At 43.5% G+C, this 27,722-nt stretch overlaps 4 protein-coding genes across 6 annotated transcripts; 1 reads left to right on the forward strand and 3 right to left on the reverse strand.

Moving 5' to 3' along the window:
- Positions 1–2,534: 2,534 nt before the first annotated feature.
- pms1 (PMS1 homolog 1, mismatch repair system component) lies at positions 2,535–17,893 on the reverse strand. 2 transcript variants are annotated; one of them, XM_068573099.1, is made up of 13 exons: positions 17,832–17,893; positions 16,806–16,949; positions 16,269–16,451; positions 15,900–16,002; positions 15,531–15,694; positions 12,092–12,208; positions 9,114–9,236; positions 8,851–8,997; positions 7,961–8,712; positions 5,682–6,137; positions 5,393–5,526; positions 3,415–3,575; positions 2,535–2,870 (listed from the first exon to the last, which is right to left on the reverse strand). In XM_068573099.1, the coding sequence occupies exons 2-13, from the start codon at positions 16,935–16,937 to the stop codon at positions 2,670–2,672; spliced, it is 2,673 nt and encodes an 890-aa protein (XP_068429200.1). In that variant the 5' UTR covers positions 16,938–16,949; positions 17,832–17,893; the 3' UTR covers positions 2,535–2,669. The 2 variants fall into 2 exon arrangements, 1 of the variants encoding a protein (XP_068429200.1); XR_011077320.1 differs by lacking the exon at positions 2,535–2,870 and having other exon boundaries at positions 3,446–3,575; positions 5,717–6,137.
- Positions 17,894–18,191: 298 nt separating this feature from the next.
- Positions 18,192–22,653, forward strand: ormdl1 (ORMDL sphingolipid biosynthesis regulator 1). 2 transcript variants are annotated; one of them, XM_068572490.1, is made up of 5 exons: positions 18,217–18,343; positions 18,441–18,523; positions 19,587–19,766; positions 21,229–21,380; positions 21,717–22,653. In XM_068572490.1, the coding sequence occupies exons 3-5, from the start codon at positions 19,593–19,595 to the stop codon at positions 21,850–21,852; spliced, it is 462 nt and encodes a 153-aa protein (XP_068428591.1). In that variant the 5' UTR covers positions 18,217–18,343; positions 18,441–18,523; positions 19,587–19,592; the 3' UTR covers positions 21,853–22,653. The 2 variants fall into 2 exon arrangements, with proteins under 2 accessions (XP_068428590.1, XP_068428591.1); XM_068572489.1 differs by lacking the exon at positions 18,441–18,523 and having other exon boundaries at positions 18,192–18,343.
- A 475-nt stretch (positions 22,654–23,128) lies between these two features.
- adat3 (adenosine deaminase tRNA specific 3) lies at positions 23,129–27,525 on the reverse strand. The gene is made up of 2 exons (XM_068572487.1): positions 27,450–27,525; positions 23,129–24,622 (listed from the first exon to the last, which is right to left on the reverse strand). The coding sequence occupies exons 1-2, from the start codon at positions 27,459–27,461 to the stop codon at positions 23,594–23,596; spliced, it is 1,041 nt and encodes a 346-aa protein (XP_068428588.1). The 5' UTR covers positions 27,462–27,525; the 3' UTR covers positions 23,129–23,593.
- alkbh6 (alkB homolog 6) lies at positions 25,374–27,532 on the reverse strand. The gene is made up of 2 exons (XM_068572488.1): positions 27,450–27,532; positions 25,374–26,426 (listed from the first exon to the last, which is right to left on the reverse strand). Exons 1-2 carry the CDS (start codon positions 27,459–27,461, stop codon positions 25,716–25,718), a joined length of 723 nt encoding a protein of 240 aa, XP_068428589.1. The 5' UTR covers positions 27,462–27,532; the 3' UTR covers positions 25,374–25,715.
- Between the last annotated feature and the right edge of the window lie 190 nt (positions 27,533–27,722).

A 27,722-nucleotide genomic window follows, 5' to 3' on the forward strand; every position in this document is an offset into this window, starting at 1 on the left:
CTCTGGATGCTGAACGTTGAAAATGTGCGTTTCCGTATGTTCAGACGTCTTTGCATCGCCAGGACGACTTGACCTCCACATCCAAAGCGTCTTCTGGCGGTCCGAAGAGCACCTCGGTTGAGACGAAACTTTAGATTCTTCTGGCGACATAAAAAATAAAAGCTCAAATGAAAAGTACGGCCTGGTTATTGATTACTTCTGATCACGCTCTGAAGACGTGTTTCTAATCTATTGACCATCTATTTTCCCCTCATGTGATTACCTTTACATTCTCTCCATCTAGTTTCACATTTCTAAACAGAAACAGGTGTTGCATGGTGCAAGGTGCTCTCGTCTACGTGACTACTTCTCATAACAGTTCCAAAAATAGAGCGGCAAAGGGGTTAAATTTAGTTCATGTCATTTTATTTTGGATGTGATGACTGCGCACTGTTACCTCTGAGTTGTGTTACCTCTGAGTTGTGAGTGGTGTACAGTTGCCCTGGCTGCTGATTACAACCTGAGAAGCAGTCGCTCTGCACATTAGGGCAGTAATCGGAGAACAAATAACTATCTAGGTGACGCTCTATGCGAAATGAGTATTTTTGTATCGTGGGTTTTGGATCTTCAACGTTTTGCACGACTTCCAAAGCCGTTGCTTTCATTCTGTTCTTCAGCTCGGGGTCAATCATTAGCAAATACCTCAATGCGGCTGCAGAAAATGTCAAAAACAGTGAAACAGGTGGCTTTACAAACAGCTGGCAAAATGAACCACTGCTGACCTTTTAAACAGTGTGGTCACATGGTTAAAAGATGATCATCAGTTAATCCTCGCCAATTACTCTGATATGCCCCTCGAGCGTGTACGGAGCAGATTCTGCTGCTGCACGCATTTCTGGACACAAGCGACTGAGGAGTGAGAGGTTTTCAACAAGAGTCCATGCAGAAGTAAAGAGAGGAGAGGAGGAAGGGTGAGAGGTCCTCACTGGCATTTATCCCCTTTCCCAGAGGCACTTTGCAGTGTTGGCCCTGCAGCAATGCTGAAGCCATCTGTGGGTTCCTCTCAGCAGAGGCCACGTAAAACAAGACGTGTGCTGAGGGTTGACCTTTCACGGTCCTAACTATAATATTATCATAAGACGAGCGGTCCGATTGCACACTTCCCCCGCGGTGGGATTCGGTGTCCATATGAAAAGGCGATGAGTGGAAACCTCGTGTGGCTTCACGTGTTCCTGTTATCCAGGTGTGTTCGACGTTTCCGTAATGACAAAAGCAAACTTTTTCCAATGAAGTCCCGTGCTCAGGTAACACCGCTTCCCATTACATAAGGTCCATTGAAAATAATTATGGAATTATATGAATGCTTTGAGACTTTAACCTCCCAAGTCTTCTTTTTTTCAGTCGTAGAGTAAAGCTTAATTCAATGTTTGCCCACAGGAAACCTCGAGCAACACTGAACACCAGAACGACGGCGCGATGGCCTTAATGTCTTTAGGAAGTGGCAACGCCACAAGTTAGCGCAGTGTCAAGGATTTGATAAACTTTGTGGCTGAAATTACAGTGCAAATCTCTGAAGCATTTAATGTCGCCAGGGATAATATACAAGTATCTGTCAATACTAAAGGGCGAGCAGCTGGCACTAATTGAGCGAAGAGAATTATGGGTAGTAGCTGGCAGCGCGCGTCCCCGTGTTGGAGCTTGCCAATAGCCGTTCCTCTGGTGCCACAACGAGGCTCAGGGGGAGCGAGAGACTCTGGCTTTTGGACAGAACTCAAGTCAGAGTCAGATATCCTTCTGCGCGCTGCAGAACGCTGCCGTCGATCCACAAAAAAATGCAAACTATTATAAAAGAAGTCAATCTACGAAACCAAAACATAAAAATCAAACGGTGACAAAGAGCAATTCTGCATGTGAAGTGACTGTACGGAGGATGAAATCTGCTGACAAAGTTAAATATATTCACTGCCGTTGCACTGTTACGTGTGACCAATGCGATGTCTTTTCTCTCCACCTGCAAATCCTCGGGCGAGCCTTTCCAGTTCCTTGGAAACGTTCGGCTATCAGCACATTTATATCGTGAGTAATGCACTGAAGTCTAGTCCTCAGCTATTGGCCACTAAATAACGTATTAGGAACGCTCAAAGCTGAGAACATGAACTGAGAATATTCTTCAATCATAATAGTTCGGCTTCGGGAATTCTGGATACAATTAATTGCACGTAATATATCGGAAAATAGGGCTGCAGGATGGTGTAGTGGCGCGCGCTGTCGCCGCACAGCAGGAGGGCTCAGGTCTCAGATGAGGCCTCCTGTCCGACTTCTTTACAAAGACTTGCGGCTCAGGTGAATTGAAGACTAGACATTTCCCGTAGGTGTGAGTGGTCGTCTCTGTGTGTGCACTCAGATAAACTGTCCACCTGTCCAGGTAAACTCTGCCTTCGCCCGATGTCAGCTGGGATTGGCTCCAGCGGCCCTGAAGACGATAAGTGGTTCGGATAATGGGATGGAATATTTCAAAATGCAGAAACTAACAATCCAATGAGTTAAAAGCTGCACAAAATGTGAAAAAATACTTTTATTGTTCTGTTCTGTACCGCAGTTCAGTTCATTTGAGCCGAATGAAAACAACTGGGGAAGATAACATTGAGAAAAATCATAGATATTGCTCTGCTGTCATGTTTTTGATCTTCTCACAGCGCTAACGGCCTCAGCAGAGCTTTAGCTTCCTGGTCTGTAGAAGGGACGTCAGACAGGAGTTGGAGAAAAGGTCGTCCGTGGATGCAGCTCCGGTTGCTCTCAGGGAGCTGCTGATCCATCCGGAGAAGAGTTTCCTTCACATCTTCCCTGGATAAATGTGTAGGGAGCTGACGGGCAAGACGTACTGCTTCACCCTGTGAGGTGAAAGATGCCGTTAGATAAAGATACAAGTATATATTTATACACTACCGTTCAGTTCTCTCATGTAACATCCTTCATGTGTAAGAACAAGTACAGACTGGAGAGTTTCATATGAAAATTCTCTTTTTCTTTCCATTTTGAGAGTTTAATGAACCCACAAATGTGAAGCTCCAGATCCTCAACCAGCTCAAAGGAAGAACAGTTTTATAGCTTCTCTCACCAGCAGAGCTGTTTTCAGCTGTGTGACAACATCACAAGGGTTTTCTATCATCCATTAGTCTTCTAAACACAATGTACCATCAGAACACTGATAGCTGCTGGAAATGGGCCTCTATACACCTCTGTAGATATTTCATTAAGAACCAGACGTTTCCACCTAGAAGAGTCTTTTACCACATTAACAATGTAGAGAGTGTATTTATGATTCATTTCATGTTATCTTCATTTAAAATCAGTGCTTTTCTTTGATTTCTAAGTGACCCTAATCTTTCAACGGTAGTGTATGGATATATATTCTTAATTATTAGCGTCTCTCACTTGCAGGTAGTTTGTGACTTTAAGCGGTCGGCACTCTCGCACGGTCCGGGCCTTCCTGTGAAGAACTGCTGTCAGGATCTCCCTGAGGTCGTCCACGCCGAGGAAAGGCACGCAGTCTGCCATCGCTGTCACTTCCAGATGTCTCTCGGCGGACGTGAGGCCTGGCCAAAACAAGCAGAAAACAAGGATTAATATACTCCAGACGCTACTACTATCTCTAGGAAAGAATAATAAATAAATATTGTGGTTTACGGGCTGGAAGTACAGCCGAGACAAGCAAGCGAAGAGCCAAATGGAGTGTTAAATGACTAATAGAAGCCCCAGCAGACTGGAAGGAAGTTGTCTCGTAGGGTGGAAGAATGATAGCTTCTCATTCACGAGGAAATACTGCAAATCATGCACAATTTATATTTCTGACACACGACTTTGGATGCAGAATGAAAACCTGGACAAATAGAGGCAGGTATAATATTTGGACTTCAATATGTCTGCGCTGCATAGTCCAGGACGCGTTTAGAAACGCATGCGCAGAGCAACTCAACTTGAACGTAGCAACGTTTTATCGTAAAAGTAAAAGTTCGGTGCCGGCTGAAGGGACGCAGGAGAGATGTGAGCGTGCAGTGAAGCGGCGTCTATGTGCCGCCACCTTGCACACCCGCTCGAGGCTGGCAGAGCCAGATGAAAATTCCTTGAATTTCTTAAAGACAACACATGCGCTGTGGGGCAGAAGCCCGCTGCGAGGCCGCGCAGGCGGGCGCGGCGCCAAGGTCGAGGGAGGTGAACCGCTCCAGCAACAAAAACAACCAACAAGCGAGCAGAGAAATAATGTCGCCATCAGGATGAAGAAGCTGACAAAAACAACTTTAATTGGAGTTATTCTGCAGTTATATTCATAACTAAGACCACCCGTCTCGATGACTTCATTTATTAATATCTGCCTGAAAAAAGAACTGTGCTCAGTATAAACATAATTAAGCTTTCTGATCATTACATCTAATATGAACTTAATATGATTGCGTTATATTTTATACTAGATGTGTTAAAACTAATGTGTTGTTTCCAGTTATCAGATTCTTTGGTTAATGATAAAATACTCTGTTCAAAGATAATTTGTTACAGAACTTGACTTTACTCCTCTTACGTGTGTGTGTGTGTTTGTGTGTGTGAGAATAAAGATGCTGTAATCAGATTGTGTTATTATTTACATTGAGTCATTGTAAAACTCTCTTAATTGCATTAAAATGTACTTGTTGTTTGGTGCTGGTGATGTAAAACTTCTCTATTTCATCCTTCATAGTTTTTCATGATGTTGCAGGAATGGGAATATTCACTTGGATCCACAAGTAATCTGACACACAGAAAATGTCAGAAATAATTGCCTTTAATCCAGTTACTTTAATCCAGTTACTCAGGACTGTATGTTTGACACGATTGGTGAACTACGACATTAAATGATGGAAAATGGCTCCAACATTTTGTTAAATAACACATTTTGTTTAACCCATTGAAAACTGTGCAACCAATTTTGTCTCTAGACCTCTTTTCCCTGCGTTTGAGTCGTTGTAGGAACCCCAAATTAAATCCAATACTTGTGTTTATTGCGATTATAACTATAAACATCCATCATGATTTGAGCCAGATTCCCCAAAAATGCCTACTGGAGCGGTCAATAAGACACCGTTTTGGAAAGATTAGGACCTAAAGAATCAGAACCTGCAACAAAAATCACAATTAAACAAAGTTTTGTCCTGTTAGGAAAGAGTTTCAGTCAAAAAACTGTGTCGTTCGGTTCAAAAACGGAAAAATATTACGGATTTTATGCCAAAAGATTGTCTGAATGGGGCATGCTGGGACTTCAAATTGTCGCGGGAGGATTTGTTTCCAAAAGGTTAATAACAAAGGCCGGTTTTCTGATTGATTGGCCGTAATCAGGTCCAGAGGGACACAACTGGCGAATAAATGTGCATTTCCAGCGTACCTGGAGTGAGTTTGATTTTAAAGCCGTTCGCCACCAGCCGGGGATCAGAGAAGAGGACCCCTCCTCCGGTCAGCTCGGGGCTTTGTTTCTCCATGTTGCACAAAACCTCAGTAAGTCCAGCGCCGCCCAGACTTCTACACAAGAGAGACAAGGAGACGCTTAACAAACAACAACGGTTTTAGAAAAGCCCCAATAGAAATATAGTCTCATGTATGTATGAACAAATGGGATGAGTGTGCACGTTTCTCCAGGGTTGGCATACTGCAGTGAGGAGTGAGTGATACGTTACCCATCTGTTAGCTGTATAGGCTTCTGGAGACTCACTGCTGAAAGTATGTTATTCTCTAGGAGTCTCTTAAACAGCAAGGCCTCCTCCACTCGAAATGGGTTTAACAACATGAGCCTCTGACCACATAAAATGACCCAGGCGCTCTGAGGGGCCAGCCGGTTTACAAGGCGGAGGCCCCGCGGCACCGCGGCGCTCTGGGATGAAAGGCGCTGGAGCTGCAGCCGAAGGGCGGCCACGCTGCAGGGGAGGAGCTGCGAGGGCTTCGCCGCGGGGCTCCTCCTCTTCCTCTGCGGCTGTGCAGAGAAGAGCTCGTCCAGCAGCTGCTGGTTGGACGGCGGGCCCTTGCGCTTCTGGCCCCTCGGGCCGCTCGCGCCGGTCTCTCGGGGGCCTTCGGCCGAGGCCGCCTTGGTCCGTTGGTCGTGGTGTTCCAGGTGTTTTTTCGCCTTCTCCTCATACCTGCAGAGTTCAGCCAAGTCTCTTTGAGTTAGAACTCTTTTAGATCCATTCATGCATTCATTTGGAGATTTATCCTGCAAAAACATGGCCGAGCGCCGAGGTCAAATTAAAAGGGCAGGTAGATTTTAGACATGAACTTCAGGTTACTCAGTAGCCAAAGATTCAGAGTCGGAGAAAATAATATCATCCGGGTTTGACTTAAATATAAAGTAACCTGTCTGTCGTCTTTATGAAAGGGCGATACTATATTGTTCAGGTTATGAAATACATTTGTTTAACAGCCTTTAACTTACTTCAAATTTGAGTTAAGACCGGTTTTACACTTAAATAATCCATTTAAAATGCAGCAATGTGTAACCTACGCATTAAGTCCCCCTAAATAAATGACAGATCTCTAAAACGTCTGTGAAATCTTGCTTTATTAACAATGGTGTGCCTGTCGATACCTTACTCGTTTAATTCTGCGTAGCACGGCGGCTGCTCAGCTTTCCATCTGTTCCCGTTTACAAAAAAAAAACTGATTCCCCACTCGTAATGCCATCGATCTTCATGTGTTAAGCGTTAGGGCTTACACTTCAGCACCCCATTATTCAAAGAACCTGCTTGGTGAATGTGTGTAAGTGTAATTCCTAGAAGTGCTGTGCCACTTAGCAGTGAAAGGAGCCAAGTGCTCTCCACATCTTGTTTCATGTTCATGACGGCGGGGCAGGACTCTAAACAGATGTCTTTTTCCATACGCTGTGCCATACCTTACACGAGGCCCCGGCTGCTGCCGGTGCACATCATCCGACTGTGCATTGACTTTAAGTTGGTCTGCAGCGGCGTGATGGTGTTACTCTACGACGCTCCTCGCTGAGTGACGCTGGAAGGACCGTTCTACAAGTTACTAATGAGCAGATTCACCGCTCATCACACGTCACTAGTTTGTTATCATTTGTCCTTAATTCAAGTAAATCCTTTCTGAGGGAGCAAGGTTTGAAAATTGAATAATTCAATTAAAAAAACACCCATTACCTCCATTTGTTCTTGACTCATTAACTATGTCAATGAGGAGATGAGGCTGCAGAATCAATAACTTCTTTTAAATCACTTCTTAAAACCCATTTTTATAGATTTGCTTTTAAGTGACATCGTCCTTTTTTCTGATCTATTATGCAGTTCTTTTGTTCCCATGGTGTTGTTTGTGTATTTTATATATTTGTTAGTTTTCTACGGTTCTTCTTGGCTGTTTGTTTAGTTTGGTTGTGTTCAACGCTTTTATGGTTTGGTCTATTGTGTATGCTTTTTTATCTGTGGAAGCACTTTGTAAACGCTGTTTTTAAAAGGGCTGTATGAAATAAGTTTTTATTATAATATATTACTCCTCATACTGCTTGTGAAGGACAAGTTGGTGAGATTTTAAATGGACGTGAACGTGGAAGCTGGACGTTTAGATACAAACCTTTTGTTGTGGTTTCTATTTAGAAATCAAGAATTATCAAAGACAGATTGTAAAGCGAAGTATCAGTTCATAACAGTCATTGCCTTAGTGACTTTTGTAGATATGGGAGATTAAGACAATTGCAATAATATATAAAACAAGTAATCAACAACATGTACTTGGTCAATGGAGGCTATTTCACTATTAGTGATACCTGTTGTACCACGGTGAATGTCATCTATCTCACCTTCCTTCAGACACTGGCGAGCAGAAAGCAGCTCTTTCCAGACATGGCAGCACACGTGCACATGACAGGTCGGACTCTCCCCTCCCCGTCTCTCCGCCTCGCAAGTAACAAGAAATGGAAACGACTGCTTGGAAAGGTGAAGGTCTGGAAACTCACTTCTTACGTTCTTCCTCCCTCAGATTTTTCCACCTCTCGCGCACGGCGACGCTGATCTCCTGCAGGCCGGCTGCAGGTCTCTCCCTGAGGACGTCCGCTCTGGCCTCCTTCTCGAACAACGCGGCGGGAGACAGCGGCGCCCTCATGGCGCGGTCGCTGATCAGGTCGTAGGCCGTCAGAGCGGCCCGCTTCTCCGTGATGGCGTTGACCGTCTTCTTGCCCGAACTGCTCTGGCTCTGGATCTCGTCGCAGCCAGAACGACCGCTCTTCGAGGGCTGGTGGATTTTGACGGGCTGCAGCGGTTCCCGCGTCACCGGGTCGGTCAACGCCGTCCCCCGGCTCCAGTCCTCAGCTGATATCCGGTCTGTACCCGACACGGCGTTGCCATCGAGTCTCTCCTCTGAACCCAGTCCGGCTGTCGTCTGAGAGCAGCTCTGAGCCGTCTCATCGTCACAGAGAGAAAAGTTGGGCTCGAGCCCGGCTGGGAACCGGTTGACGATCCAGTCCTCTGCTACCGAGGACGAAGAGCTGCCGTTTGAGGTGTTTGAGGTTTGGCGGTTCAGTGGAGCGTGGCCGCCGTCGACCCTCTCGGCGCTTTGTTCGCCGTCCGGTCGCGACGCCTCGGCCCGCAAAGTGCTCGGCGGCGAGTGGGAGGTCTCGTGGCCGAGCTGCCTCTCGGCCGGGGAGTCGCCATCGGGCCGATAGCCGTAGAGAGAAACCAGCAAAGCATCCAACGCGGTCAGCACAGCCTCCTGCATTTCAGACGGATCACAAACGGTAAAAGAAAGTATTGACGATGCACAGGATGCGTTATACAATCACGTCTGGTCGGCTTAAAGGTCTCCATTCCCCATGATGCAGCAGGGCTGGATCAAGGCTTTCATAGCTACCTTGTTGTGCAGGAGAACCTGGGTCTTGTCCGGCGTCAGATTGACGTCGAGGGAGGACGGTGGAACCGTGATCTTCAGCATGGCGGTGGGATAGCGGTTTCGGATCGGGTCGTCCGGGTACTGAGCGGCGTAGTGTTGGCGTAGCAGCTGATGGTCGATCACACGACGGTGAAGTGGTCGGGTCGACATGACGTGAAAAGAAGGCGTTAAGATTTGGAAAAGGTATGAAATGGTATGAATTGAGTTATCCAGAATGACTCTACCTTCATTATATCTTTGTGGTGGACAGGCCGGTTGTTGACAAATATAAACGTTTTGTCAGCGTTGGAGGAGCTCGTGGAAGAGTGATCCGCTCCAGGCTTTGGAAAAAAGCCTTCTAAAAGAATCTGAATGCAAATACAAAACAATGACGGCAATAAACAGACGAGCACGGAGCAGGTTTCACACACAAACTAGGAAAATAAGACACGTTTCTTTACGGCCTTCTGGCTTTTGCAAACATTGTCAAATTGACCGGCTCAGCCGCATCACAGTGTAACACCATAAATAAACTTTAACGTCGATACACTTCCAATGAAGAGACGTCACCGGTTCATCCATTGTGCCGACAGCACAGCTGCACATGGAGCCATCCAGTCTGGTCATAGCACACTGGACACACACTGTCACGGCACAATGAGCTCGAGGGCTGAAGCCGCACCACAACCTAAATTGTAACGTCTGAATCTCAAACTTCTTTTCCAAGTACATTTTAATAACAATCGGGAGAGACAGGCTCCACTGTGAACACGTCGTACGCGACCACCTTTCACCCAGAATCCTGCCGGAGGCGGTTCTCATGAGCTCAAACTGATGACTCGACATAAAACCCAACAATTGCACTTAAAACTCCATTATTTATGGAAGCTAGTAAGAAAATTATGGAAAGCTATAAATGTTTTACAGATTGGAGGCAGGCGCAGCCATGCTTTCTTTTCCCCCCACATGGCCACGCGCTCATCATTAGCAGCAACGCACGCTAATGAAGTTAATAAACGAACTGCCGTTTCAGGTCGGGGCACATATGCTTCTCTCCATTTCTGCTCATTAGGGTCACTTTATGAGAGCACGAATGGCACCTATGGCCCCGAAAGGGCCGCGGATGTGTGTAGTCCTGCAGCCACCCCCCCCAAAAAAAAGAAAAAGAAAGAGTGTCACATTTTGTTCTGCAGAGGAACGGCTCTTACAACTCTCCCGGAGCGAAGGCTCCGGTGAAATTGTCAACCCGGTTCCCTTGATCACTGGTGTCGGGGACAGAGAGGAGAAACCTTCTCTTTCATTTGCTGAAGGGAGAAAGAGGGAAAAGGTGAAAGGTCGTTCTCATAACTCGGCACCAAAGCGCAGCAGCAAAATAACAACAACAAAGAGGGAAAAATGAGAGAGAAACGGGGTGAAGAGGGCTGCTCCATATCTGTCAGACTCCATTAGCCGGCAGCCGAGCAGCAGGAACGAGCCACATGACACCTACCGTGACCGGGCAGAAAGTTACCGCTCGACAATAATTCAATTATGATCAGCACAGCAAAGCTTAGCCAACGAAAAAAAAAAAAAAATCACTCGCTCTTCATCAGGAAAGAACTCGAAAGAAAAGGGCAAGGGAACAGTTGGCCCGCCACCAGCTGACCACATTTGCTGGCGTCAGCCCAGACGCTCATGATGAGGTGGTTAGCTCACGGTCCAGTGTGTAACGTGCATGCTCTCATGTGCTCTGCAAAACGGATCCATCTTGACCGGACAGTTCATGTAAGACTGACAGTTGTGGACTAATTGCAAGTAAAAACAAATGGAGACATGGAGTCATGCAACTCAACATATTTAAAAACTGGTTTCCAACTTCTTGTTTCAATGTCAAAGACACCGACTTAAAGAAGATTCGACCGCGTGTCGAGTCAACTGATTCTATTTCAATGTTGACTGAAAATGACACGAAACGACATGAAATGTTCAAACGGACTTGTCGACGATGATCTTTTTCCAAGGGGACGAGTGTGTTCCTCGTGAAGATGACCGGCCCCACGATGAAAAGCAAATGGACGCCGGCACCACAGGATGAGATCAAAGAGTGCAAGTTGTGTGCAAAAGGAGGTGGGAGTGTTAGCAGACATCAAAACTATATTGTTCTTAAATGTGGTGTTCCCAAACACATCTCCAGTTTTCAGCTGGTTTTAAAAGTTGAGCCCTTTTAGGGATGACCTAACCGACTCACTGTCAATCATCTGCATCAACTTGTTGAGTAACGTTTGGTGATTTTTAACCATTTTCTCCATGTTGACAGCCTCCAGGACGGTGCTGCTATGGCAGTCTTTAGCGTTCTGATAGCTCTGGACCCGCCCGGCATGAGACAGGGCCTGCACAGCAAAAGGGTCACACAAATGGTCTCAATGGTGACTGATGTTATTCTCTCCGGTCACTCTTGTGTCTTCTTTCAAATTTGGCACGATTTTAATAAAGCGGGCCAGCTGTGAGTGGCTCCGTATGAGGCCATTGGTCCATGTCCCCCCACGCTTCCTCTTAAAACCAATTCTATCTGCGCGACACAATTTGATCCCATCGGCCGTAACCCCGCGACGAGATTGTGTTACGTTTAAGTTCTTCCTCCTGCAGCCTCGACATTCTCCCAGCGAGCTTTCTGAAGAATGTTTTTAATTGCATGGCACCAGACCCCCTGGAAAGAGTCAATACCGTCTGCTTTCAGGACATTTCCCCAAAATACTGACAACAGCAGCAATCGGGGCTCTTCAAAATTAAAGTTTGACCATCTCTTTTCTCTGTCAAATCATACAAAAAGTAGTTTTTCCATCAGCTCAATATCTTGTTTGAAGTGAACCTTTTTAGCTCTCGAGCATTCTTTTAAATTGAAGCTTAAAACTTTTCTGTTTGCCACAGCCATTTTAAGATGTTCCATTATTATACTTCTGCACCCCTTAAATCCTTTAAACCAACCTTATTTCTATTGTTTACTCCTATTTATTCTCTTTTATGACGTTTCTTATTGTCCGTTTTACTTGTTTTGTATGTTAATACTTATGTAAAGCACGTTGACTTGCCTTTGTGTCTGAAATGTGCCCTGATGTCAAACTAACTGAATGATTTTAAGTAGTGCACATACATGTATTTCTGCCAGCATTGTTGTGAAAACCAAAAGAAAACTGTACTTTTGTTACGTTTCTCTCTCATCGCTGCATATTTCTCCTCAACCCACCTCCGGTTGCTCTTGGTGATGGTGGCAAGAGAGCAGGTTGGCAACGGCGCCGGCTCCCAGCGCAGCGAGGAGGGCGCTTCTGTGATCGGCCACCGTGGCCTTCTGCCAAACCGCCACCTGCAACGACACGACACCCGCCGGCTCGCATGAGTGCGCATCGGGCGAGTCACACATGTCCAGCTGGGAACGAACATTTTGCTTCTGTCTGACGTTCAGCAAGAGATGGACAAAAAGCAGCAGAAGTCTGCAACTAAATGTATGGAAGAGAATACAACAGATATGGAAAAATGGATAGGTTTTAAAATGTACACTCAAAATGAACCGTTTCATTATTTCTGATAAAGAAGATCTGATGGTTTTATCTGAACTTCAAACCCAAGATGCCATACCAATACTCGCTGTAGAAAACAGCTGAGTCGACACGCTATAACAGTAAAATATCAATTACAATATTGGCTAAACAATATTCAGTATATACTCAAATTTTGTTTCTGGACCGGTGACACAAATATACATGTAAAAAAAGTTCAAATGCTTGGAATTGTGTCGGATCAAAATATATCTACTGCACACAATATGTTGACACCCACAACGTGTGGGCTCGTAGTTTGTGTCCACCGGTGAATATATTACCCGGGTGTACGTTTCTTAAAGCACGCACTCGGTTTGCAGGGTATGTCTCGGCTATTAAATAAGCAATTTGGCCCGTGTAAACGGATCAGTCCTGTAAACGGTTCTTGAAGAAGCTGTGAAACACGACACAGGCCAAATAGCAGCGTTGGAGATAAAGGATAGGGGCTACCGAGTGCTGATTGTACGAAAACGGCTTCGCTACCTTCCTCCGACCACCTGGAAACTGATTTCTATGAACGTGTGGCCCCTGCGTGACCCACGCCACCTACATACACTTCTGTGTACGAACCGGCTGCGGCCTGAAACACAATCCGGGGTTTAGTCCGCAGCTGTGTTCGGCAACTTACTCAGGTGTCTTAATCAGCCAAATCAGAGCTCACAGTCAGCCATATTTGTGTTCGGAGCACCTGACAGTTACGCTTCGCTGTGGTGGGAAAGGGCATAAGGGATGGAAATGTCTCATTGCTAAATAATTCCAATTAATCTAGGGTTATACAATGGAGCGACCCAAAATAACTCCTTTTTTTATGATTGTGCACTCTAAATGTGTTTAACTCAGGGGACGGGTCGTAGAAAATCAAGAGAAGTGGTTAAAAACATGCAAAAAAACTAAAAAGCTGACATTGATCTCACATCAGAAACTCATGCTCGTTATACTTAGTTAATCTTCTATTGTCGACCACTTCAGCCAAACAATTTGTTCATTTTACACACGATGAAGGCAAAGTGCCAAAGCTGCAGGAGTCACATGTGTCACAGTGGAAAGTAAAGTCACGATCAGTCGTTGATGTTTTCAGAGGAGTCGAGGTGAGTGGCTGCAATGAGAGACTTGTGTTTGCAGACATGTGAAGAGCTCTGACTCAGTTCACTTCAAACTCAATTAAACCTTTAAAAAGAACCTGAATGCAGCATCAGTACATAACAAATAGCTCTTTTTTACGTGTATTTTTCCTAGAGGTTAACATACTTTATCCCACATGGTATTTAATAAATACTAGTGCAGAATCTATTGAAGGTTGATCTGTTTTGATAATAATTTCTGGTTTCTATCTTCCCCAATGTGAAGATTTCAACAAGTGTCATTTTTGTTAATATTATTTTTAATAATAATGGCTCAGACGAAACAAAGCTATTTGTAAATGTCCGGTTGAGCTCTGGAAAATTGTGATGGGGAATTTTCTCCAATTTTCTGAACAATTAATAGAAAAACAGTTCAACCGACTGAAATAATCAGTTATACAAATAAATGTTAGCAGCAGCCAAAATAAATACATGTACTAAACTGTAAGGGTGTATGTTTTGAGGGTAATTAATGAGTTATTATTAGTCTTATTACTGTTCCTTTACAGCTACAGGTATATTTATTTATTTTTTCAGACGGCAAAGAACTCACTCACCTTTTTTCATCGAGTTAGTCGACCTGTTAGTCAAAAGGTTTGTGTTCCTCGAGTGCGTCGACCAGCCAAATAAATATTAAATATATAAATAGGAGGTCTTCAAGAAGGTGCTTGATTTAATAAATTAATAATTAACCCAACGAGCTCCAGAATATCCTTTTGCAACTTTCAGTTTCAGAGATTTTACACGTTTGAATTTCTATCATCAGGAGTGAAAAACACACGGCATCGGGTGCGAGAGCAGGACAGGATGTGTTATGAGATCTCAAACAAAACCAACTACCCTTCAGTCCAAGATCATTGTGAAATAAATGGATTATTACAGATACAGTTTTAAATAATGCACTAAATCTCTTTACTCTTGTGCAGCAATAATCTCATTTTTATTCAATATAAAGTTAATGGTTGCTACTTACAGTTTATCATGAATACTTTATTTTGCTGGAAGCAACTATTTTTTAGAAAAGTGCTTGATAAATATAATATATTATGATTAGTAGCAGTTTCATTTGTTGTAGTAGTAGTAGTAGTAGTAGTAGTAGTAGTAGCAGCAGCAATTGTAGTAATAGCAGTAATAGCAGTATCAAAATGTTAAGTTTCATGTTATCAAGAGTAACTTTCTTCCCTCTTGGATCTAAATTAGGTTCCTTTGTGTATGAATGATTTTACATATTATGTAATCTCACGCGGGCTTTCAGTGCTCGTTTCGCCACACATTCAGATACATACAAGTACTGTAAGTACACAGGAACACAACGGTGCTTTTGAGCTAGTGATGTTGTTTCATTTGAAGACTCGTGAGGACATCTAGTGGATGCTGTGCATGCAGGACATGCTGTCTGAGCAGGGATTTAACCCCCGCATCACTGGGGACATCTTGGGCTTGTTAATATTGATCATTTTGGCTGTGGTAATGCATATAACATTCATTTTTGTCAAGGTTGTTAGGCATAATAATCCAGAGGAATCAAAGACGCAGCAGTGTATTAAGTCATATTATGAGTAGAAAACAAAGATCGCGCAGATCGACACCTTAGAAGTGATTTATGCTGCAGGATTGGTTTCAAACAGTTTGTTTTTCAGCATAAAACTCCATTAAAAGTGACATGAAACCAGGCTGACCACAACTGCCTTTTTGTTATGTCCCAAACTTCAACAGCAAAACTTTTACCATCTACTGTCAAGTTCAAAAGAGATTATTGCGAAAGTCCTCAATCATTTTGAATTGCATATAAGTTTAAAAAGCACAGTAATACGACTGCTTGGTGAGAAAATAGTTTAGACAATCATGCTTTTAAAATTCGTCCCCAGTGTTGATTGTAAATAATATAAACTATGCATAAAGTCGTATGCTGCTGATTGAAAGCTGCCGGTCACGAGTAAAATCCTTTTAGTAATTAGTTACTGACCTTATTGTGAATGAGTGTGAGCCTCAGGCCCGGTTTTATAATGGCGTACGCCGTCAGCAGGTCCTGTACTTTCTTCAGTTCCTCCTTGCACTTCTTGGTGTTGGAGTAGTATTGACGTCTCACTGGAATGTTCTTGAAAAGCTTCAGTACGCTCACTGTGGTGCCTACAAAACACAAAGAGCAGAGGCGCAACAGCTTTTATCATAAAATGTACTTTTCGTGCAACAAGGCCTCCGGTGCACAGATCGAACTGCACACTGATCAAAGTGTGAGGTATTTTGAAACTTTTTTTTTATAAACACAAATATTACACCTCTAACATGGTTTACATGTCCTTGATTTTTGTCGTTTACATTATCGGTGCCTTGCCTTGACCCAAGTGAGACGGCTTCTGAGAGATAATCTCCCCTGAGAAGTTAAGTGTGTACTGGGTGCTGACGTCATCCTCCTCTGTCTTCGTAATGACAGACACCTAAAAGGAAAAAGTAGAATAAAAACATAAAGTTGCCAAGAATCCCAGCTTATATACTGCATTAAACCAGGGTTTACATTTATTTCCTAATATATACGGATAAATCAAAAAGTCAGGCTATCTGTACATTCATATTAATGTATGCATGAGTGAGATTGTTTTCTGAACATTGCTATTAGCTCAGTGCATGTACACAACTTACAGGTCAATATGCACGACATCCGATAATTCTGACTTTGACATAATAATTGTTAAATACTTCTCACCTCGGCCACGGAGCAGATGGATCCCAGCGCCTCCCCTCTGAAGCCGTATGTCTCCAGTGTCTCCAGGTCCTCATTGCTACAGATCTTTGAAGTGAAGTGTGTCACGGCCATCACGGGAGTATCGTCAGCTTTGATTCCACGGCCGTTATCGCGCACTTCTATCCGGTCCAAACCGTAGTTCTCCTGCAAAAATTCAATAACACTGTCGACTGCCTGTACAACTGGAGAGGAGTTTAAAAGGACTACGCTAAACTGCAGAAAAAAATAGAGCTATACTCTATTAATGTCTTTATAGCAGTGTGTTGTTTTACACCATTATATTTTACAAATTGCATTATCCGATTACAACAATAGCGCTGCTAAATAGGCAAAAAGACACTGATCCACAAAGGCGGTTAAAACAGGTCCTGAAATGCAAAACATAGATGTACTCTTGCATCAACAGCTCAATAGAGACAACACTACTCATCATTTACTAATCAATCAAACTTTTCTAAATACATTTATCCTTGTTCCTAAATCCTTTAGAGACTGTACCAGTTTAACGTCAATGCTCGAAGCCTCAGCATCCAGGGAGTTTTCCATCAGTTCTTTCACAACGTTCACAAGAGAGGTGATGACCTGGGAGCTGGACAAAAGCCGGACCGTATCCGGAGGCAGCTGCTTCATGATTTAAGGGATCTGTTTTGGAGAAGTCTGCCTTCAGTTTGGTACTTTTGAGTGTTGTTGAGTCACAACAACATGACAGGAGAAATGGAGCAAAAATGGAGCAAAAATTGTGACGATTTTAACCCAGAATTTTAATGTATAAATGATGTCATAAAATGTAAGCGAAACACATCCATGTTTCTTTCTTAGGACTACCTCAATTGATAAGAAAAGGACATTTAACACTGCATGTAGTGTTTTAAAAAAAAATGTTTTCAGATGTTCAAACGTGTCTCTGAGACCAGGGTCTTACCCAAACACCTGAGACATGATGAAGCAAATGCAGGCGTTAGTAAGAGCTTGCAATGTTGACAATAAAGTGAGCAGGTGATTTTCTTTGCATTTGCAGCACACTTAGAATTGTATCGTGCGAGAAAACATAGCCTAACAAATTAAGTTTAACAATAAACAAATATGTCAGACTGAGCATTTGCATTAGTTAACAAGCTTGGTCTTGATTAAAACAAGATATTTAAGTTAAAAAAAAACAACTGATTTATTGCAGTGACCTGACAGAAATACCTATTAAAGTTATATTAAATTATGTGAGGGAAGTGACAGTTTACTGAAACACTGAAATTAACTCTATTATCTTAGTCAGGACACAATTTGGTTAGAAACAATTAAACATAATAGAGATATGTGATGTCATCTGAACACCATACAATGGGGTTTACAGTATTGTTAGGTTACTTAGGTTAACATTAGGCTAACTACCTTAATTGCTATACATTTATCTGTACCTTAGACTCGTTAGCTAACCACTACAACACCACTTTCTTATAAACCTGAACACACTCCTACTAAGCTAAACATCAGTGATCATAAATAGCTGAATGATAGCTAGATACTGACTTGGTGGAGTCCTTTTGACTGCAGACCTTGTTGAATCGATTCATAAACAACAGACATGAGCCTGAAAGCGGAAGCGACCTGATTCCCGCCCCCTTCCTGACACGCTGATTGGTTGGAAGGGACAGGAAGGCAGTGCCGCGTTTGAGGGTAATTTGTACCCCGCGTTTAGACTAAAAGGTACAACTTTCGGGATGGATTATTAGAAACCTAGTATTTGTTGGATTGTCATTCCAAAACCAAACATGGACAGCTTCTAATCAACCCTCACTTTCAGTCATATTTAATCTAAAACACAACCTGTGTTGTGTCACTTGTCGGCGTCGAGGCACAGCCTGAAAAATTGAGGTTAGGGCATAGTGCCCACATATCCTTCGGAACCACGACTACTTCCGCTCGGGTCAGTCTAACGACGTGCCGCCTTCGCTCGGGACCTGCACTCATCAATAAGGACATAAACATTTCTCTCCGTAGCAGTTTGTTTCTACACCTACCTGCACTGCTCGCTACTACTTGTAAGTTGTCGGCGCTCAGCGCACGGCGGTGTTTAACGTGACGCCTTTAAGCACACGACTGCTGCTTTACGTAATGACGCTGAACAACTCGGTTTAGGACAGCGGTGCTTTGGTCCGGTCTATGTACTGGTGACGAGGACATGTCCAAGGCGAGGGACGTCTCATGGTCTAGTCTAGTGTGTGAGTACACATCTCGGCAAGACGAGAAACACATTGAAGTACAGATACAACAAATCAACCCCAATTAGGTCACTAAGAAGTTTCATCAGCCTGATTTGATGTATTTATGCAACTAAAGGTAACGTTATGTAAGCAGTACATTTAGCTGTGGCCACGAAAAGTAATCAGCGAATACACTAAGTCAGTAATATCTGAATCGCACCAAAGCCCTCCCATATTATCATGTAATTAATGTCTAATATTCTTTCCAGTGGTCCTTTCATTCGCAGATGCATACTTTCTACTCTTGGTTTCAGTCAGGCTAAATGTGATTGCCATGTGATGTTTGTCTGACATTTGTTCTAAAATCCAGAAGATGAAGTCATTGTGTGTGTTTCGTGTGTCATGTATATGACACATATGACACACACACATGTATTCTAAAACAAAAATACCAGACGTCAAGTCCTGATGCATCAAGCCTCGTTGGGAATGTGTGAGAAACGTACTGAAGGCTTTATTAACTGCAGCTGTGCAACTCTGTTCGTTTTCTTTAATCCTGGCAGTGGAAAGTCTGCCTGAGGGTAAAGTTCAATACGATTGCACAAGGTGTTTTTTTTAATTTATTTATTTTGCTGTTGTGTTTAGACTGGCAAGGAGGTCAAAGTACCACAGTGGTATTTAGATGGTATCATTTGTGTCTTCATATGAAGGTACTTTATACCGGAAATTGTAAATGATGTACTTAGTCTATGTATAATTGATATTTCCCAGGCTTCTTAACATTGTTACAGGATTATTTAGAGCCTAAATAGTTCTAGTTTATATTACATCAAACCCTGCATCGATCATTTGAAGCTCTTAAAGTACTTGGACAAGTCCACAAATTCTGTTAGCGCAGCAACAAAGACCATCGCAATATAACAATGTTTAACCTTTTTAGTAAAAACATGTTTGACCCCACTGATGAGGAAAACAGACAATGCTTCTACTTTACTGTTAACGTGATAACTACTTGTTAAAGTCCGGTTAAGAGCGAAGAAACTTGACTTGTGATCAAAATGTATGCATTTTCTGTTCACAGACCAGAATGAATGTGGGCGTGGCACACAGTGAGGTCAACCCAAACACTCGGGTCATGAACAGTCGAGGCATCTGGCTGACCTACGCGCTTGGTGTTGGAATACTTCACATTGTGCTCTTGAGCATTCCCTTCTTCAGTGTGCCAGTGGTGTGGACTCTCACTAATGTTATACACAACTTTGTAAGTTACATCCTCACACTGTCACGACAACACACTTTGGCACCCCAAAAAAATAAGCGTTTTAGATTTTTTCGGGTGTTTCTGATAAAGTTTCTAAATACGACGACCTCATTCGTCGCCACACAGGACAAATTAATCTCGCATGCACGCTCAGCTGAACAGCCTCGCTGTATGTTACTTTCTTGCCTTGCTTGTGCTTCTGTGTGCTTGTTAAGATTTGCTCTATTTCGGGGAGGAGGCTGTCCTTGTGGCCGCCTGATGCGTGACATAATAATTGTTTCCCCCACTCCGCATAAGGTCTGTGGACAAAACTGGGCCTTTCATTGTTTACACGGCTGGCCTCCAAATGCAGAAAGAAAGTCAATGTGTGACATCATCAAGTAGTGCGAGCGCGAAGCAGTTGACGAGGGTTGTGTATCGCAGCCAATACGGAAGGCTATTAACTGCAACGGCTAAGGTCGACTGTGGCCTTTTGTTTTCCGACACAATACAACTGCAGTGTGCCGATTGTGCCTTGGCCGTATGTCAGCATTTTAGAAACTTCTTTTCACTCTGTAATGCAGGTTTTCCCATTTCAAGCTGCATCCTTGTGTGTTGATTAAAGAGGCATGTAACTGGAAATGAGTTGCTAAAATAGTCTACTAGGCACTACATCTGCATCCTCCCGTCTCTTTTCTGTTTCTGCAATGTGTATTTATAGAGAGACCAAGCTCCAGGCAGGAGTTGTGTTGCAAAACTCTTGCGGCAACCCATTTTTATTCTTGTAATACTTTTACAGCAAAGTAAACGTTATTTGTTTACAGCCAGAATCTTTATATACAAAATATCTCTGTACGCGTGTAATTGTCTTTTTACCCTTTTTCAACATACCCTTAGTCCTGGTCTGAGAGTTGACCCCGGGATGAATTTGTCTCTTTTCACAGATGCATTGTGAATCCTGGGTTAAATAAGTATAAGTCCAGGGATATATAAATTCACACTGTATTCCTACCAGCCCTGAGCTGAATGTCCGCTGTCATAACTAATGTTTACTTTCGAGAATGACGCGTGACTGCTCTTACGAAACGTGACGAAATCCTATTGTTTACTTAAGCCTCGTTTCACACCGGCAACTCTTAGCCCCGTGCTTCAGTCGAATGTCAGGGCAAACTCCGGGATAACTCTTAACCCGGCTCCAGAGCCCGAGGCTAAAGATGGTTAGCCCTTTGAGGAATGTGCCAGGATTGTGACAGTGTGAAAGCTTTTTTTAGCCTTTATCCTGGGACCAAGACAATGCAGTCCAGTGAGAAACGCCCGTTAGATAAATAAGTCATCGAACTCCTCTTATATTAGAATTTCCATATGTACACGATTCAAAACGGACAATATCCTGTAAGTTATAGCGGGGAAAACGGGATGAAAACGTAAACCATTTAATCGGACTGCAAGCACTGCACTACTGGCTGTGTTTTTGTCTCTACAGGGAATGTATGTCTTTATGCATGCGGTGAAAGGCACACCCTTTGAGACCCCTGACCAAGGAAAAGCCAGACTTCTCACACATTGGGAACAGCTTGACTACGGCGTGCAGTTCACTTCATCTAGAAAGTTCTTCACCATCTCCCCAATCATTCTGTATGTATTAGATGTCGTATGATTCTGTCTGATTTGCACTGATTTAGACACCGATTACAGGGAACATTTCATACTCGTGTCAAATCCCCGCTCACGAGCAGACGTACAAACAAACAAAGCATTTCATCATCATCATCATCGCTAAAGATGTTGATCACGACAACAGCGTTGACTTTTGTAGAACAGACACGGTAACTGAAACGCTGCAGTTTATATAATCGCATACAGGCAATTGTTCTGCACACCCTTTTGTTTTGTCTTGCTGCCTTTTTCTTCTATTAAGTGATGTCACGGTGTATTTTTATTTTTTTTAATTCGCCCTTTTTCGTTTCGCAGATACTTCCTGGCAAGCTTCTACACAAAGTATGACACGACGCACTTTGTCATAAACACCGCGTCGCTCCTCAGCGTTCTGATCCCAAAGCTGCCACAACTACACGGAGTGAGAATCTTCGGCATCAACAAGTATTAATTTATTGTAAATGCTGTGGCCCACAGCAACAGAGGTTGAAATGTCCGTGTCGTCTGTACCGCGAGACGTGTGTACCGAGTCGTACAGTTTGTGTAAACGTCACTGTCGTCGTTTAGGTATATCAGGTTTAAGAGGAAAATGTTTCAAATAAACAAGAGTAGGTCTGTAGGTGACAGGATGCCATATGCATTACTAACTTATGTGAATATTTAACGATGTATTTTTGGCCCGCGTCGACCTGGGCTGGCCCAGGAATCAGCGAGGCTTTTTGGTTGACTTGTTTTTCTTTGCCCTCAATTCACATGGCAACAAAAATTGTGAGTCTGAGTCCGTTTCCGGCCACATAGACGTCCCTACATGTATTTTTCAAAGATGTTTACTTGTTAAGGGCAGGGGCCTGTGGCTCGTTGTTTATTGGTACACTCTCATTTTGTTATGGGTGTCAAACTTATACATGCTGAGTGAAGAATAGAATCATTCTCTTTATTTGCACGATTTCCTTGGGATGTGAATCTTTATCTTGTTCGTAACTCAAACAGGGCAGGCCGTCTCATTGTACGGTTTTGTTTTTTTGTGAATATTGTGTCCTGTATGTTAAAGAAAAAAAGTCCTGTGTAGAAATGAGACGCATTGTTGTCCGGTTAAGTGTTTACTGAGGGAGGTTGACTGTATCTCTGAGATCAATTTACATTCATGTAGCTGCTCTATTTTAGATTAGCTTTTTGCTATCATCAAGGCAGCTAGTTCTTAGTTTGGCCTTAGCTCTTGATATTTCTTGTTCTTAATCTTATTAAAACGTTTGTGCCCTCTAGATGTTTCATCTCTTGCTGTTGTGCGTACACGTGTTTATGGAATATCAGGAATGTAATGAGAATCTGTGTAATCCCAACAAAGTCAATTCATTTGAGGATTCTCTCAGATTATCAGGAAATCTTACACATTGTTTACTTTTAAAGATGAATACATAGCATTTGTTATCCACCTTCAATGTGAGACGTCCTCAACAGACTATAAACCCTCAGCTGTTCAATCAATATTATTACTATCAATATTGACCCTATTAACTGGGTTTATGAGGACAAACACCAGCCTAAACCTGTATGTTAAACACACACAGTTTCATAGATGTAAAGATCGAGCATTACAACTAATTGCACCGGAATAACACCGAAGCATTGGAATGAATCAAAATGCATAACATCTGCAAACTTAATACATTTTATACAGAAAATGCTAAGCTTTGCAAGTTGCTGGATACTTTCAGTGTCCACATGGTTATATTTAAAGACAAAGGTCAAAAAGCTACTAGACAAAGTGTAAAAACTGCACGTGAACGTGAGAAAACAATGTCAAGTTCTTTATTTCAGCTGCTATGTGGCAACATAGCATGAAGAAAAGAGTATAAAGTCCTGAAGCTTGGCACACAGAAACTAAGACAAATGCTCCCTCACCTGGACCTATTCACTAAGACTGTTGCAAAAGAAAACTGCCGTTATTTCCACTTTTGTAATGCTGATGTCACAGTCAAATCCAGGTTTCTACATAACCTTCACCTAAAAAGAGAGGCAGCGCGATGATATGAACCTCATTAGTTGCCATCTACACAGATGCTCTCAATAGAATGATTAAAAACTTGAATTAAAAGAAATGTGTGTGTAAAACATTAAGATCATCCTGTAGATTCACGTGTGATAACTGAATTCTGCAGCTCCAAGCCCACTAATGAAACGAACAGCGTTAACTATCTCTTCAGATCCTCGCACTGCTTTCCCAGCACGCCCTTGTAAACCTCAAAGTGATGGTTCAAATCCTTCCGAGAGTGGATTTTATATTTGGTCCCCATGGCCCCGTCGGCAGAGGACGTCCCATAGAAGACGCGACCTATCCGGGAGTGCACCAGCGCCATGGCGCACATGACGCAAGGTTCCCGGGTCACATAAAGGTCGTACCCTGTGCATATGTACGGCTGGGCGCTCGCCGCTGCACCTGCGGCGCTTTGAGCGGTGTCTGAGGCTTGCGAAGTGAATCGGCAAGCTGGGTATCTGTCAAAGGTCGAGCATCCGCCGCCCTGGCTCCGAGCCACCAGGTCGATGCAGACCATGACAGCGTGGTGGAGGGGGTGGTCTCCTCTGCAGTCGTGGGCCGCCGCTACGATTCTCTCCGTCGCCGGGTCGACCGCCACGGCGCCCACGGCCTCCATTCCCAATTCGGCCCCCGCTTCGGCGGCGGCCAAAGCGGCCGTCATGTACGCGTGCATCCTGGCTTTCTGAAGCGGAGTGAAGAGCTCTCCTCTCAGGGCGACCGTCACCTGCTTGTCCTCGTGAAAGGAGGTGGGCCAGTGTTTGCTCGCCAGCTCAAACTGGGGTCGGGTCAAGGGGGCGCGTGCCGGCACCTTAACCACGAAAGGTTCTCCTAATCCGTCACGTCCGACGCCGTCTGAGCGGAGCAGAGACTCGATGCTCGCCACCTTCGGGTCGGGCGCGTCGCTGACGAGGCACACGAGGACTTCCAGAGGATGAGGACTGGCCTTCTCCCGGACCGCCCGCACCCTCTTGACGTGCTGCAGGCCGCTCAGCGGGTACAGGCCGTTCAGCTCCCGGAGAAGTCGGGAAGTCTCTTTCTTGTTGAGAATGGGCGCCGCAAATGCCTCGACCAGCTCGACGTCTTGGGACTGCCGATCCGACAGCACTGGATACGCGACCCAGGAGTCGGCGTCGCACGCGGACCCTTTCCAGCGTTTCAACTGTGGCTCCATTGTTTTGATGTTCTCCTATGAAATATGATTTCACACCAGAGTTAAACAAAGTACACGATGACAAAGCCTTTCAGTTGTTCTGGACAGAAACTAAGCCCGCTCGATGCAGTAAAACCGCCCAAAAGACCTTTTGAACTGCAGCTTGTTTTATTATATTTCCTTCACAGAGATCAGCCAGCAGCTTGTATCAAAACAAAGCAAAACTTAGAAGATACAAGTGGATCTGAAATGAATCCTTTAGCACATTTGTTTCATAAGCGAGTAGGATTTTATTTATATATATTTATATAAATATTCATATTTATTTACGATACTTGATTTCTCAAGTAAAATGCAACAAATATATCCGTGTCAGCTGAAACATGCAGATTGAACAATATTCAGACACTTAGTTGGACATAAAAAGGCCGATAGATATCCACACCTGACCAATGAATATATTCGCCATTACACTAAAAAATGTTATTTATAAATAACCCTTTATATTTGATGAATTAAAAGTTCACCAATATGATTTACTAGAGCCAAACATTTTAAATTGTCAGTGTTCTCTTAAGGACCAACTTAGTAATGGTGACAATGGAGTTTATTGATTACCTCAAACATTTCTTTGGCATTTCTTCAGGCAATAAATACACTGATGAAAATCTGAAATCAACCTCTTGTTTGGGCCATGACGTTAAATAAATGGGTAAAAAATGAATAGGGTTACAAAAGGCACAACCAATGTATGATTTTAGATCCATATTATGGATTTAATGCAAGAAGTTAATGAATCAACACAAACCGGTGAAGCGAATAATGAGTACAGTCATTCATGAATTAAAAACACACATTTTAAAGAAACCATTCTTCTTCTGTAGATGTTTGCTACACAGATCCCATAGTCCCTACAAATATTTTTTCGAGAATGAAAACATAATTGACACAATTTCAAGTTCTACCCTCTCGGTATTGTTGTCTTTGATAATGTCCCAAAAGTTACAATCCCTTGAGGCGGCACAGATATTAAATAACCGAGCTCGTGAAATGCACTTCACAAAGCAGGAGGAGACAAACGTAGCATGTGGGACCATGGCAGACTATCAGTCCATCGTGCGGCCTCTCTTCATTTCCTCCCCAGTACGAGCCTCGTCTTCATAACTTTGGGCACATGTCGTATGGTCAGTGACACTCTGGTGCCCCGGGCCAGCGTCTCTCCTGGCACGGCCCCGGCAGCGGACAGGTTCGCCACCTTGTCCGTCAGAGTGTCCTGGCCGCGGGGCTGGATGCCGTGAAGGAGACGCCGGTACATTTCCTCCTGCAGGATCAGAAGACTTCGAGGCTTAACCAGCAGGGACAAGAGGAAGCGGTTCTCCTCCGTCTGGGGTGCGTCGCCCTCCTGGAGGCTGACGGGCGTGTAGAAGTCCAGGAGGGTGTGAGAGCCCAGGCTGATGGTGGTGACGGTAGGGTGGTATAGAGGGCCGTCCTCATGAGGCATGATCCCCTCCCCTTCTTTATACTCATTCACCAACACGTGGTTGGCCGTTTTCCCTGCGAAGGCACCGAGAGAGGAGATCTTCTCACAGTACGTCTGGAGCCAGTCGGGCATCTTTTCTGCCAGCATGCCCCTGGGCTGTGGTAAGCCTCCCCAGTTCTGAAGCCTTCTGCCTGACAGCTGAGTCCATTTAGTTCTGGGGGACTTATACACCTGCTGTTGAAGATAAGACTCCTCCTCTTCCGATATGAAATCTGGGATGTAATACACTGTTGGTGGGGCATCATGTACGACAAACTGCTTCAATTCCTCCACAACACAAGCTGGGTGTTCCATGCCTCCCTTAGGATAGTAAAGGAAATGCTTGTTAAAACACAAGACCCCCTCCCCCAAAAAAATAAAAATAAAATAAGTAATACTGCAAATCTCCTGGTGGTGTGAACAGGGAGTCCAATGTGCAAGTAAATGTAAAAAATTGTAATTTTAAATTGAAAAACTACCAGAAACGCCTCAAGTATACATCAAGACGTACAGGTCAGGTACAGGTTATTCAATAGACAGGTTTATAATAAAAATATCCACCACTTGCTAGCAGCAGGACGTCCCTCATCAACCACGGCTGTCATATGTCCGTGTATGTTGACGGTCTTAGCAACATTTAGCTCCTCAAACGCTGCATATGCTCGCTATGCCTTCAACACAGGAAGTACAGTACAAAGACGACGTCAAGCTGAGTGTGTGATACAAGTTCACTGACACGTATGAAACGGGTACTCGTTCGTTTTTCTGCAGGTAAAAAGCCAGTCTGCGACAGAAAAATCATAAATGGTCCAAAAAAAAATAATACGTACGAGAGATAGTAACGGTGCCTTTAAAGTTGTAGTAATTAGGAACTCGCTTGTGTTAAAACGGATTCTACTCGCATCCAAATAAAGGGCTTTTGGTTTTGGCTTACATAAAATTAACCTTAAATAGCAGGTTTATAGCAGTGATTATCGATTAAGCACTCATCGTTGAGTGATCAACATAACATGTAAATAATGTAAGTCATGTAAATATGTTTTTTTTTTTAGCTATACTGAGTATCAATACATTTCCTTTCACAAAGCTGTGTTTAAGGAAATGCATCGGCAATTCTGCCAACTTTACCAACAATGCAGTACTTTGTGCCTGGGTTATTAAGGTTTTTTAACATCAAAGTTTCGTATTTCCGGTAATACTGAAGGCAGCACAGCCACATTCCCAGTACAAGGAAACGACCCATTTCTCATTCTGAAACGGCGCCATGTTGGAAACACACAGCGACCAGCACAAACCTAAAAGAGGACACAGCTTACGTTTTAAGTGACACAAAATCAACTTTACCTCTTTTGACATCAGCACTTTAATGAAAATACCGTTCGGTCAGCAAGCCCAGTCAGTCAATCGACTCCATGCTTACATGCTGGTGCAGCTGACTAAAATGTCCCCTCCAAAATATAACTTCTAAAACTTTGGACCCATGCTTTGTTTTTTAAACAGCTTCTCACATTCTTGGCCACTTCAAAAAATAATACATTTGACGGGTACAGTGTGAAGGTTTTGCCCGTATTTGTGCGTGTGTCTAGACGTCTGTATTTAATTTAAAGTCACAAACTT

Source organism: Clinocottus analis, unplaced genomic scaffold, assembly GCF_023055335.1.
Source record: "Clinocottus analis isolate CAN_PGR_092001 unplaced genomic scaffold, fCliAna1.0.p SCAF_12, whole genome shotgun sequence".
Lineage (NCBI taxonomy): Eukaryota > Metazoa > Chordata > Actinopteri > Perciformes > Cottidae > Clinocottus > Clinocottus analis.

Bases quoted from the DNA above. Each gene is read 5' to 3' on its own strand.
- pms1 (XM_068573099.1), bottom strand. From the start codon at position 16,937: ATGAAGCAGCTGCCTCCGGATACGGTCCGGCTTTTGTCCAGCTCCCAG. The intron at 12,209-15,530 runs GTCAGTAACTAA...GTGTCGTTGCAG, and splicing joins TCACACTCATTCACAATAAG to GTGGCGGTTTGGCAGAAGGC. The intron at 3,576-5,392 runs GTACGCTGGAAA...TGTTTTGGCCAG, and splicing joins TAAAATCAAACTCACTCCAG to GCCTCACGTCCGCCGAGAGA.
- ormdl1 (XM_068572489.1), top strand. From the start codon at position 19,593: ATGAATGTGGGCGTGGCACACAGTGAGGTCAACCCAAACACTCGGGTC. The intron at 19,767-21,228 runs GTAAGTTACATC...TTGTCTCTACAG, and splicing joins CTAATGTTATACACAACTTT to GGAATGTATGTCTTTATGCA. The intron at 21,381-21,716 runs GTATGTATTAGA...TTCGTTTCGCAG, and splicing joins ACCATCTCCCCAATCATTCT to ATACTTCCTGGCAAGCTTCT.